This window comes from Oxyura jamaicensis, chromosome 2, assembly GCF_011077185.1.
Source record: "Oxyura jamaicensis isolate SHBP4307 breed ruddy duck chromosome 2, BPBGC_Ojam_1.0, whole genome shotgun sequence".
NCBI classification, from domain to species: domain Eukaryota; kingdom Metazoa; phylum Chordata; class Aves; order Anseriformes; family Anatidae; genus Oxyura; species Oxyura jamaicensis.
The window spans coordinates 135877093-135891099 of NC_048894.1; the positions used below are offsets into that span (position 1 = coordinate 135877093).

General features: G+C 41.7%; 1 protein-coding gene across 1 annotated transcript in view; it reads left to right on the forward strand.

The window, feature by feature from the left end:
- The first annotated feature begins 202 nt into the window (after positions 1-202).
- Positions 203-14007, forward strand: part of LAPTM4B (lysosomal protein transmembrane 4 beta) — a 59466-nt gene continuing 45661 nt past the window's right edge. Inside the window, exon 1 of the mRNA XM_035318414.1 lies at positions 203-509. Within this exon, the coding sequence (XP_035174305.1) occupies positions 414-509 (96 nt within the window). The 5' untranslated portion in view covers positions 203-413. The remainder of the gene's footprint in view (positions 510-14007) is intronic.

Genomic DNA, 14007 nt, shown 5'->3' on the forward strand with positions numbered 1-14007 from the left:
TCTACCTGCATGGGGGCTGCTGTTTGACCACAAGAAGGGGGTCCCTACTCCTGCTGCGGTTCCCCCACCATCAGTGTATTGACTACAGTCAGCAAGAGTGAGCTTTCTGCCACTTGCATGCCAGTTAAACAACCACCCCAACGCCAGCCTCCTCGATGGCAGCAGCTATGGGAGCGGGTTAGGAGGACGCTGGGGAAACCCCAGCCGTTCGTGCCTTCAGAACCCGGGGCCGACGCTGAGATTTTCCCCATCGTCTCCAGCCCTATCTACCGGGGAAGGAGGGGGATGTTTCGTGCTGGGTGCCCGGCCGGGGGGTCCCGCCCGCCGGGAGGGGCCGGCCTGGCCCCGCCTCCGCCCCCGCGGAGCGGTGCGGAACTGCGCGGAGCCCGGAGCAGCCCGGAGGAGCCGCGGAGATGCTGAGCTCTCCCTGGGCACGCTTCTACTCCAACAGCTGCTGCCTCTGCTGCCATGTCCGCACTGGCACCATCATCCTCGGCGTCTGGTACCTGGTAAGAGGGGGTTTTTGGGGGTCCCGACACGGGCAGGCGCGGCTGAGCCCTGGTGAGGGTCCGGCGCTTCCCCGCCGCTCCTTGGCAGGGCTGGTGGTGGAAGTCTGCCGGCAGCAGGAGAGGAAATCCGTGTGGATTTAAGGGTAAGCAGGAGTCTCGAGCAAAAAGCAGATTTGGGGGTGAAGATGCGATAGGCGTGGGTTTGTCCCGGCTCCCCAAACTTCGGAGCAAGGGTTCGCTGCTCACTGCAGCGCTGCGAACCCACGGATGCGCTGGCTCCGCCGAGGCTGCTCGGGCTCTGAACAAACTGCACAGTAAATCTTGTGCTCTCAAGATTTTTGAGACGCTGCTTTGCAAAGAGGGCAGGTGCTCTTGTCACTGCTGCTCCGCGTGTGCCGGATAACTGGTCGTTGGTGGTATCCGAGCTGGCTGACAGGGGGCTGGAGGCTTGCAGGAGCCTCCACCACGTATCAGGAAGACTTCATTCCTCCACCAGGCTGGTGGAGTGAGGAACTGACCCTTGAGGCACAGGCTTAATGGACCATCATCCATCCAGAGGCTGTTGGGCACCTGATGTTGTTGGACACCCAGTTGTCCAGCCAGGGAAAGAGGAGGAGACGCACCAAGCCCCCATCTCCTCTCCCATCACTGACAATCTTTTCTCAGCCCCTTGGGTAGCAGTGCAGGAAAAGCAGCTTTTCCAGAGCCAGTCCCGTAGTCGTGGGGTTTGCAAATGTGTCACAGCAATAAAAAGAGCTGGTTCGTCGCTTTGGGTTATGTGGATGTGCTGCTTCTCAGCCTGTTTTGTCTTCCCAGTCCCTTGGTGCGAGAAATCTGTCTCCATTTGATGCCAAGGCCACGCAGAGCCGTTTGCCAAGGGTCACTGCAGACGGAAGCAGATTAGACCCAGGCTTGTTTGCTAACTGCTGAAATTCCCTTCAGAAGGAAGTAAAAAATGCACGTCTGTCCTCTATTGTAGGGCAGCTCATTAAATAAATTCAATCAGCGTAATTAAAATGCCAGGTTGACATCTATGTCCCAGAAATCACATAAAATATGATGTCCTAAAAAATGCATATTTCACCACTGATAAAATGGTGCGTCAGTTCAGCTATTTCTTGCTCCCCATTTAATAGTTAAATGAAATATCCACAGCCTGTGGTGTCTGGAATAACCACAGCATTGAAAAAGATGCCCTTTTTGCCTACCTACAACAGAGTTTCAGTGAGTCTGAATATGACCTGAAAGCTTCTGAACATTTCTTCCAGGATTCTTGTTATTTCTGTCTGCCTTCATCTGAATGAAGCCTCTTTACATCAGCTCCACAAAGACAGGGATACTTCAGCTTCTCAGTGGACCTAAAAATATTATAGGAAGAGGGAATTAAGTGCATTAGCTTAGCTTTAGTTACAAAGAAAAGGCTGATGGCTTTTTTTAAAGACTTTATCTACCACGTTACGAACATTTAAATGCCAGTGCCCCAGTTTCACTTACTACATTTCTGCCAAACCTCTTTAAAAATGTTCTTTTCTAAGTATTGATTTTTCCTGATTTATACATCTTCCTACTTTGCTTCCTTCCCCTTTATACATTTTTCAGGGCAGATTCCTAATGACTTCAAACTGACAATAGCTCATAACATGCCAGTTAACTCATAACACTGTGTTCTACTCTTTCTCATATATCACACACAATTTTATTTTTAAGGTTGACTATTATGAAGAGAAATTTTGCTGCATGTTGATAATAAATACTAAACCTTTTTGCTAGCTTACCAAGTTAGGAGGTAAATAAGGGCTAGCCCCTTAAACCAATAAGCCGCTTAAGTCCCTGGCTGTAAGTTCTAGTTTACAATGTCATATAAGAAAATATTGTTTTATCTCAAATCAATTGTGTTCTGATACCATATACATAAAAATTGGTGCTGTCCTGCTGGTGATTTTTCCTCTTCATTCATTCTGTGTGGTTGTATTACTCCAAACCACAAATGAGCTCTGAATGTTACCTCAAATAAAAGTTTAAAAATAAAAAAATATTTGATTTTTCACCACACCAATATGTTTTCTCTATACTGTTTGCCATTAATCTTTACAGGAAATTACTTGAGAAAAAAAAATCCCCCTAGAGAACGAATATATATATATTTTTTCATATCTTGCTTCTTGTGAAGTACAAGTCTTCCTAATCCTCTGACTATGAATATAATGCTTCAGTATCACAGAATGAGTTTCTTAAGAAGAAAAAAAATAGTATCTTGTAAATTTGGGGAGGTTTTTTACGTAACATTTTCACATGTTGAGCAGGTTTTCAGTTAGGATAATTTCAGGAGGCAGAATTTCTGAGTATATGTGGAAAAAAGCAACGAGTGTCTCTGTGATGATGTTTTAGCTCTTCAGTTTTAATGTTTTAATCGGATGCTTGGGATCCTCCAGGTAGCGGAGAGTGAGGGGAGCTGAGTGCATGTGGGGCTGTCGGGTGATCAGAACACTTTCCCCTGCATGTGAAGGGCAGGAACAGTGGTTTCATAAAGTATCGATATCTGGGAAATAAATATTTAACTTTGCTTCATTTTAGAATATAATGGATCTCAGAATGCTAATGTTTCTGCAGCTGTTGTGTTTTGGTAGTTTCTCTATGGTAGAGCCATAGGCACCACATCAAGACTAATGTAATACAGCATTACATGATACTACACTGTAGTATGCATCTTAAAATATACTATCAAAAAGCACTGACGTACTTCAATGTAAAATGTAACTTGTAAAGGGTGAAGTAGCCCTTTATTTTCCTCAATCAGAGGAAAATTCCTGACAGCAATATCTGTCCATATAGGGCTCCAGAGGGGCCTGCGCTTCAGGAGCCGATGTGCTGCAATGGGGAGAAAAACACCAGGCATACTGTAACGTTGAAGATAAATGTAATGTTCATAAACTGGCAATAATATGGCTGGCTGGAGTGTAATATTTATGCAGAAACCTGGGGACCAGTTCAGTTCAGCTGGATCTTGATCTTTGTCTCTCATCCCACTGGCGTGGACTTTACACCTCAGTATTATATCAAACATGAAATCTGAGGCCATAAGTAATAAAGCAGAAGACTTCGGGGCACAAAAGTCTTAAAAGTGCCATATATGTAGGTAAAAAAGAAGGACAATGAGAATGAAAAGCTGGCGTTTTTGTTAGCTCCAAGTGATCCAGTGGGTAGCGGTGAGTCAGAGTAATATCCTCTTTGGTAACAGCACTTGTAAACACAGCATGTTGTCTTCCCTAGTAAATGCACTCCCCTTTCTTTATCTAAAAAACAAAGAAGAAACGGCATCTGATGTGCTGACAGTGCCGCAGAAGGGTTTTCCATTAGCTCAACACATGGCAGCAGGGGCTTTGTTTACACCCCGTGGCTCTGCCAGCACCATCTGGGACAGCAGCAATTATTTTCCATTGACTTGCACGGGGCAAAGATGAAACTTTCATCTTTCTGGAAAAAAATTTCCAGGAGAGGTGGTGGTGAGGGAACACGAGAAGAAGGAGCTTTGCCCCCGTGTACGCGGGGCAGCCGGGACCCCACAACCACCACGGGAGCTGTCCAGCACGGCCCGTGCTGAAGCACTGCTCCATCTCCTCAACCCAGGGCCCTGCGAGGGAGCCTAAAAATAAAAATACTAATGGAAGAGCAAGAGCCTTTTATGACTGCCAGTTATTCAGATTGCTGAGGCACTCTCTGAAGGACATGTGGTACGAACATAAATAGAGCAAGCCTAAGTTTTTAGCCAGGGTGGCTTCAACGTTTGAGCTATTTGTGGAAAGCTCAGGACGGATTGCTAGTTGTGATGCTTCAGTGCTGGATTTTTCTGAGCGGATGGTTGAAAACTTGAATGGTTTCTGTCAACATTCCAGTTGTTTTTAATGAAGGGATAGAATCCTAATGGATGAAAAAATGTAATGGTACTATCCTTTTTATATGGTAAAGCAAAAGAGAAGTACTGCTTACTATAGCCTCATTGTGCAATGGATTGACAGGGTGATCACTCTGCTGAGATCAGTAAAGTGTGTTTGGCCTGATGTCAAAAAGAGTTTCAGGGTCTATATTTCTTGATTGGTCCATGCTTATTCTCGTGTCTTTTCCACAGCATGTGCAAAACAGCATGCATGGTAATATGCTTAAATACCCATTAGAAGATTACTGAAATCTTGGCTTACTTGTCAGGGAGCAGAGATCAGCACTGGCTGTTCATATAAACAAAGTATACCCACACTGAGGTCCTTCTAACCTGCTCTGTCCTCACTCCTGCAACCTTTAGACTGTCTAGGACTGCTCACATCAGCAAAGAGTTGTAAGTGTGGGTCACTTGAACAGTGTGAAAAGGTACTTTCAGGGAAGGCAGGAGAAATTCAAAAAAAAGGTGAAGTTATCATTTTCAAGCCTGTGAGAACTGGGAGATTTTGAAAAATAAATAAATAAATGATAATAATAAAAACACAGTTGAATTGTGAAAAATGTGAAAAGGGGGAAATTGAACCATTAGAAATTCTGAGGTTCAAGGAAATTGGGAACTTTGTTATCCTCGGGCCAGGCTGTGGGAATTTACATGAATGCAAGTTTGAGGTCTTGTGCTTTACTTAGAAATTTCACAGATTCATAAAAATCATTAAGGTTGGAAAAGACCTGCAAGATCATCTGGTCCAACCATCCCCCTACCACCAATGTCACTCACTAAATGATGTCCCTCAGCACCACGTCCAACCTTTCCTTGAACACCCCCAGGGACAGTGACTCCACCACCTCCCTGGGAAACCTGTTCCAACTCCTAACTGCTCTTTCTGAGAATAAATTTCTCCTAATTTTCAACCTGAATTTAGATTTATTTGTTTTTATATGGAATGAAATTGGCTAAGAACACAGTTTCTCCAATGTTATGTGCACACAAATGGTCATACTGAAGTCTCTGTTCCTTCACCCCAGCCAGGGATGTCACTTTCCATGTTGTGGCAGTGTGATGTAGCTGGGCTGTCGGGTCGAGTTATCCTGCAGGCACTGCTGGTCCCTTTTATCCCTCCTCTAACAATCTGGTTCTGGTGGCACTATCTTGCAGAATGGGGCTCGTTGTGGGTTCACCAGGTGATTACACCTCTGTGGCTCAGGCCTGGGCAGTGCATTCACAGGGAAGACCTGGGTGGTGCCAGAGACATGGCTGATTCCTGTCCCTTAGCAGGAGATGCTTTCTCAGCAGCAGAAGAGTGTTCTCCACTGGCAGGTGAAGGGGTCAGCACATAATCTGAAATGACTCGAGCTGCCTGATTCTTGCAGTGGAAATAGCTGCAGTGACTGAATATTTATGTTCCAAGTACCATGCCTACAAAATTATTGTTATCTTTGTTATTGTCTGTGCTTTCTTTCATAAAATTAATACTGAGATCTTGGAGGGGAAAAAAATATATTCCCAAGTAACTCTTGAAGACTTTCTGCTTTGAAAAAAGAAACGAGTGCTACTTTCAAAGATTTCTACGTATCATTGATGTACATGTTCAATACCCAACTGGCACTGGAATCAGAGGAGGATCAGGGTATTTACTTTTAGAGTGAATCACATCTATTTCTTTATCTCATTCAAGATGAGCAGGGAATATATTAATGATCCTGCACATAAATGTCTACTAAGGACCTGCACGTTGCTTTCGCAAGAAACTGAAAATATATGTCTGCATTTTAGACACGATAATACAAAGAATAAAGACCAGCACTGATCATTAGCACGAACAAGATGCATCTGCTCTGGAGGACCTTCTAAATAACTATATTGTGATTGTAACTTGTATAAAGAGATGGTTTAGAATTATGTAATAGCTAACTGGCTGCTTCATGAAAGGTTTCTGGTGAACTCCTTAAATAAATTCTTCCCACCATGCACAAATCTAGGCTGGTTTTTACTGTTCAGAACTTTATCCCACTTTATTTCTTTCTTTCTCAGTCCAATTCATTCTTCAGGACTTCTTCAATTAAAATACTGAATAAAGTTCCGTGTGGGAGAAATTTAAATTGTAAAATAAACAAGACAACATGAAAAGACCCTAATCACTCACCTACGGGTGAGAGAATTAATCCATGAATAGGACTGAAAGTTTATCTGAAACAAAAAAGGAAAGGGTGGATTCATAGGTATCTGGTGTCTAACACTATCTGTGCTTTCTTTTCTGATTGAAATTCATCAGCTTTGCTTGTTTGCTGTAATGCACAGAAGAGCAGAAGCAACATTTTGTCAGTCCTCCCCAGACTTTGTTACACATCAGCATGTTGAATAATGTTTCTGTTTTAAAAACTTTTTAAGGCGTTGGACAGTTAAAATTCCTTGTAAGTATCTTTTGGACAGCCCATGCACTTACTGAACACAATGATTTCTGAACACTTCTTTAAACACTAATCACCTCGCGTATGCAGGTTTTCATATATCCCCAGATGCCATGCTGGGATTTTTCACAGTATGAATTATTGCAACTGGAGCTGATAATCTGCATCAGCTGTCCAGGATAGTGACAGAGTTGTCTTTTCCAATTAACATAGTTATCAATTCAGAAAATACAAACTTTTGTAAAAATAAATAAATAAATAAATAAATAAATAAACTTTTTTTTTTTTTTTTTTTAGGAAGGCTTTCAATTGGGTGATAAATTTGCTGAGATTACAAGGAACAGTTGTCTCCTTCCTCTGAGAAAATGGACAGTTGAAAGAGGAGCAAAGTTTACATAAATGCTTGTTACAGGAAAGAAACATGTTAAGAGTACAGTACACTGTATTTACTTTTTTTTTTTTTTTTTTTAAGATGTCATTCAAAAATCATGAACATATTTACAGAAAGGATAGAAGGTATTACATTAATCAAGTAAAAGGTGTTTAGTGGTTCCGTTGACAGTTAATATATATTTCCTGTTGAGCCAGACATTAAGCTTTGTAAACTGATCATTGATTAGAGTGACTTCAGTGAAAATGCAATTAGTCTTATATATTCCTGGACATATGGAACGGATGTTGCAAAATAGGCAGGAATTAATCTCCTCTATTGCCTTCTTCCTCTCTCATTTTATTGTGGAGCTCATGACTTGACTACAAAGCTATGGATATTCAAAGTGGCCAAAACCTGAAAATGCACACAAGTTTCTCTGGTGTTCGGCAGCTGAACTCGAGGCTTAAAGCCCCGTATCTCTGGAGAGCAGAACAGGAAGGGAAGAGCAATGCTCATTACTGAAGGAGTACTCCTCATCCATCTGAGGCATTGTCTCTGCCAGCAAGGCATCACTGAAGAAATAATTTGGACTTGAGCCTAGTGCAATGTTCTGGACCTCCTGTGGATCTGCTCTCGTTCATGTGTCTGCAGTCAGCTCTGACTCCTGTGATCTTAGTCCTCTGGCTCAGAGAACTTTTTAAATTGCTGTGGCTGCTTTTCACTTCACTTCTGGCTTGTGCTGAGCATGATCTTGTTCTGTCGGGAGATACTTTAAGCTACTTAATGCAGACAGGACAAATGCTTTTGGCAGAAACACGGGTTTGCATGAAATTTTCACCTTGCAGAGGTGCATTTTCCAGCTGTGAAACAGCTGGGTCCAGGCAGATTGCATAAATGTGATCAAGTTGTTTACTACTTCAGTAATTATCTGTAGTTTACAGATAAGCTGCCTGGCTTGCAGAGTGATGTGAGGATGCAGTGTACTACTGACAGCCCTTTTCCATTGCATGGTTTTTGTGGAAATTGCCTGTGGTGACTACGTAAGAATAATTGATCAAAGCTTTCGTGAATTTTTTTTTGGTTGGTTGGTTGTAAAATAAGCAGGTGTGTGTGGCTTGCTGTCAGAAGCTGGGGCACACTCCTCTAACCATTGCAGTAGCTCATGCCCAGAGAGGCTGGAGGTCGGTCTGGGCACAGATGGCATTGTGAGCTGGCATGGGTAAGGCACTCCGGCTGGCAGGGCCAACTGCCTCTGGCAACCCAGCCTGCTCATTTCCAGCTGTGGTTAGGGTCATCCTCTGTCACAGGTCCAAATTAAGGTTCAAACTCATAGGAGGTTCCCTAAATCACCCCAACAGTGACACTTGAGCAGGGGGCCACCCTCAACCTTTCACAGTTGTATTTCCAAATCTGTATTTGGAAGCCAAGGATGATTACAGAAACCAAAAAAATCCCAACTGACTATTTGAAAGTCTTTTTCTAACAAAGTTTTAATGCATGCCAACTCTTTTCTTGCTCTCCATGGCATCCTGAACCAAGGTGTGCTTTAGTAGGAATAGTGAGTTGTTCAGGCAATATTGTAACTAGAACATTGCTATATGATTAAATTTCCCCCAGGCTAGGCAGAAGATTTCAGCAATCATTTTCAGGACCTTGATCAGATATAGCTTCAACTTTCTTTAAATGCAATGGAAAAGTAACAAAGAATCCACCAAAAAATTTGAATACAAATATTCCATTCCTCTAAACCACAATAGGACTAAGATTGAGTATATAACAAATTAAACTCTATCTCTAGTGAGGCAGAAGTCTCTAGTGTGCATCCTGCACTGTCTGTCCATCTAATTTTTCTTTTATAGATTTAGTCATTACCATATTTCATTAGTGACAGGCCTCTTGTGGTTTGGGCTTTAGGACTGTTTAAAGGCTGGCAGCCAGCAGTAGTTGAGTCATTTGTATAGAAGGGTGCTGATAAATTATGCTGGACTTCCTATATCAATTTAATCAGCATAGATTTTAAAGTTCAATGCTTAGTATCATTGTAATAATCAAAGTTGCGGTTGCATATAAAGTCTGATTAAGATATTTTATGCAGCTTTCTACTGTATGCTGTGTATAGTGGGCAATCTGTATTATGCTAGTCTGAGCCTTCCTGGATCATTCTTTGAATTCTCATGAGTAATATGAAAAAATAAGCAACAAGAATTGCAGACTATGCTGTCTTTTCCAGACTGAAGAACAACTTAATTTATACTTCTGGTTTGACTAATGATCTCCCTTTTCCAGTGCGGTGTATCAAGTACCAGCCAGAAACGTGCTTTAAGAAACCACATAGGGACATTAGAAAGAATGACTTGTGTATGGAAGACATTTTCATTTATTCTCCTACTATTTTAATTTAGGGCAATAACCTGAACCATGAGGGCTTATATTTTGTTTTTTAAAATGCCTTGAAGTATGACTGAACACATCTCAACTTTTCTGTATTCCTCCTTCCAGTTTCAGTAGTAACGTCTATGAATGGATATCACTGGTGAAAGGGATCCCAACTTTATCCCAACTTCATTTGGCCATCTTTCTGTTTCCCTTTAGGCTGTTATTCTTTGGTGGGGTGAAAAGTTAGCCAAGTGTGACTGGGTTTCCTTCCTTGAACCATTCATTATTTCATGCATCACTTGTAGCTTGTCCCTAGCCACATCACTGGAGAGTACATACATTTTAAATAGCATGAAGCAGAAGGCTTACAGAATGGAAAAAAGAGCGAGAAGTATCTGCTCAGACAGCCAGAACTGTCCTGCTCCTTCCTTTCCTAGTTCAGGCCACCACATGATGTGTGCTCAGACCTAGCTCGTGGCTTCTCTGTGCCCTGAGGGGGGAGACGATTGAATTGCTGCCATGAGATCTGTAATGAAACTTGGGCACATACCAACACACTGCTTGTCTTCTCACGTCATTTGCCTACTTTCCACAGCAGCCAAACAGCTGTAAAAAACTAATTTCTAAAATTGCCTCCTTTTTTCCTCTTTAATCAGAATTCAGAAAAGAAAAACATAAAATTTGCCTAGCAGGGAGTTTTTATAAACAGATAGAAAGTTCTGCCTGTAAGGCACTATAGATCATAAACCTTCTTAACTCACCATCAATGCTAAAAAAGAAATTTGTGAAAGGAGCCCCAGATGCCACAAATCTACCCTGAACTCTTTAAGTTATATCATTAACTTGATTTTTTTTTTTCCTTTGTAGAATTCTTATGTTCTCTTGATAAACAAAAGTTTTCCTTGGCAATGTCTTTTATGCTAAAAGAAAAATGCAACAAAAATGCAAAGAGTATGCCCAATGGAATGGTAAAAGTTGATAGAGAGAATTAAGGCTATTTGAGTTACCTTACAGAGACATTTTCCATACATTCTAACTTTCTCTGATGGTAATACTGACTTCAAGTATCCAAGTATTATAAAATATTTAAAGACTTGTTGTTAGTTTAGTTTGAAGGAGCAAAAATGTTGTTTTTGTTTGTGTTCTGTTTTTGTTTTTCTTTGGAGAATGAGCACTATGGAGTTTTGCTTTTGACTCCCTTCAGCTTTATTAAAAACGTTGATAATTTCTTACTAGTGAAATTAAGGTAATCAGTGACTTGCTTCAATAATAATTCTGTAGAGAGCAACAAACTAAAGCCTACCCGTTTTGTGTGTTTTTAAATGTACTCTAGAATTGTATTTTGAAGTCTTGGCCAGCAATGCCCTTCCGATGGCCCACTGGTCATAGTCTTTATAACTGTTAGTTGCTGCATGGTCACAACCATTTTAGTTCCTAAGCGCCACCTTCTCTTTCACCTGGTAGATCAGGCAGTGGGTTGTAGAGTAAACTACAACGGTGTTTTTGGTAACTAGCTGCACATATCAGTCCCAGCATTATAATTCACTAATACAGATCACGGGAAGTTGTGGGGAGTAACAAAGGATGATTTCATTTTCCTGAAATCCAACTTTTTGTTATTTTCTACATCATAAAAACAAAGCTTAGCTTTGCAGATTTCTGTTTCTATTCCCTTATCTAAACATCTGTTCTTATCCCTATGTATTAGGGTGGTGTTCACTGCCTTTACAGCCTCTCTGGAGCTGTAGGGTCCCCAGACAGGGTACTGGTGCTTCACCAGAGCTGAGGTGCAGGGAATGTGCTGTCCTGGCTCCTCCTGGAGCTCTGTGAGACCGGGAAAAAACTCAGAATTAACAGCCTATGGGCTATCTTTCACAGCACAGTGTGCAGACCTTTACGTGTATGGATTCAGTTAAATTGAATTCTCAATTTAATAAAGCAAGCTTTCTTCTTACTTTTTCCTGTAAATATAAGGAACTCCCTTCACTGCATCAGGAAGCCTTGGGAGAAGTTGAGAATACTTGTAGAGCTGACCCTGAGGGGTTCAATAAAAACATCAGTGTATTTTTAATGCAATGTGCCAATTTAAAATAAGCTTTATATCTCCTCTTCTAAACTCCTTTATCAGAGCAATTTTATTTAAAATCCTGACTGTAAGGCATAGAGAAATTTCATTATTGTCACTCCTGACAATTCTTTTAGCGTTTACAGGCATCTGTTTAAGTCACTAGCTTGAATATTTCTCCCTTTGCTTCAGCTAGGTATCAGCAAAAGATCTGTATTAATGGCATGCTCTTTGGAGCTACTGGAGCTCTTTTTACTTTAGGTAAGCAGGGATAGATACCATGCAACTGCAGCTCTGTGAAGGGTCTGAAATCTTAGCAGTACTAATATTCTTATCACCTGTTGATACAGTGCTGATACTCAGTGATACACCTGCTCTCTCTCCTCTGCATTTTATCTCCATGGGTCACTGCAGTTCACTGCTCATCTCTGGAGCAAATGGTGTGGAAGACAACTAACTCACTGATGGCAGGGGTCTCAAAGTATAGCACATTATATAGTTTTTAAACTCTGAATGCTGTCTGGCATAAACATGAGGTTGCTTCCTTTCTTCCTAAAACATTGCATATTCTTTCTGCGCTGCCTCACATCAAACACAGGCTGCTGGTTCCTTATCCCTGTACAGATGGGAGCAGTACCGTGGCTGTTGGTGCTGGTCCTGCTCTCAGCACCTGTTGCCTTGCTCCCTGCTACCCGTGTACACATTCTGTCACACAGTTGCTGCTATTTAAAATCTTCCACTTGGATCTGAAGTTGTGTTTAGTTAAAAAAAGCTAAGTAATGTTCCAATATTTGGACTCCATATCTCCTCTAGAACATTTCCTGCTTTCATTACATATTCTGGGGTCTCTACAAAACAGAGTATTTTTATTTCCGTACATTGAGGAGAAGGGGGATGTATTTAATCTGTTTGCCAGAGCAGCAAAAAATGGGGTTTTATTATTATTTTATGTCTATTACAGGGTAGGAGGACAGTTGGACATTTCTAGGACTTTCTGTAGGAACTTTGTCCAGTCTCTTTTTAGGACACCCCAGGTGCCATCCTGCAGGGGCTGAGCCTGGGGCAGAGCTGGAGGCTGGTAACAGGGTCCATCAACAGCCCCCACAGCAGCCAGTGATGAACCAGGGCTAGTGGCCATCCAGGGAGCCCAACCAGGAGCAAAAGAGAATGAAACCAGGAACACAGCTGGAGACAAGCTCCAACATACTTTGGAAGGGGTTTACTAAGGCTAGAAAACAGCTCTCCTGTGGTGTTTCTTAGGCAGGGACTGACAATCCTGGGCCGAGCTGAAATGGGGTCCTGGGCCACGGGTAGGCATGGGGGCAGGTCTCAGATGGGGCTGTTAGGGCCAGCAAGGCCTGTTGGTACCTCCGGGGTTCCTCTCCTATAACTCTGTGTAGAACTATGGCCATAACCAGCAGCAGGACTTCATGGTCATAGCTCCGACTTGATAGTGGAAACTCTTGGATTTTATCCTCACCACCTAACACCAACCACCCTGCTGCATTATCATGAACATGTTTCTGTTTCTCAATCCACAAAAGGAGGGTGATGTTTCATCAAGGAGGAACAGCATTTAGTTGCTGACTGAAACATTGCATAATGAAAATGTTTTCTAAGCATTGTTATTTCATTGTTACATCATTTCTTGTTGAAGGAATGTAAAAACATTTCAAAGAAATCTTGGCTGTATTGAAAGAGCAGTTAAACAACCTTTGCTTTTCCTAGAACAGAGATTTCAACTCTTATAAAAACTGCATATGTCAACAGGGATTCACTTTATGCTCTTTTCCTTGATGATGTGTCCTTAGAAGATGCTACATCAGTAAGTTTTTAGGCACATTAAATCATTAAATTTATGCATTAAAGCATTATTCAAAATTCAATGGTTGTTCACATTTGAAACAAAAGAAAAACCCTAACAAGGCACCCAACTGTGTGTGCATACATATCTTCTCTTGAGAAAAAGGCTGAGCAAATAAACACTTGGTGTTTTTTTTTTGTTTGTTTGCTTGCTTGTTTTTTTTTAAAAAAACTTTTCATTGCTAACAGCACAATTGGAAGGGGCTCGGAGATCGTTATGAGGATCTCAAGACAAAAACCTGGTAGGTCAGGAAAGTGATGTACTAAAGAGCCTTGGAGAGATGCCCACTGACTGCAGTAGGCTTTAGATCAGACAAACACATCCTGTGTCTTTACACACAGACTTAAAGACTATGCTGACCAACATGTAATCTGAATCTGGATATATCCATATGGAGAAAGTAGAGTGCCCAGGTCAGTATTTTATGAATCTTCCTATCTATATCTGTACAAAAGATTCAACTGACATGCCTTTAAAA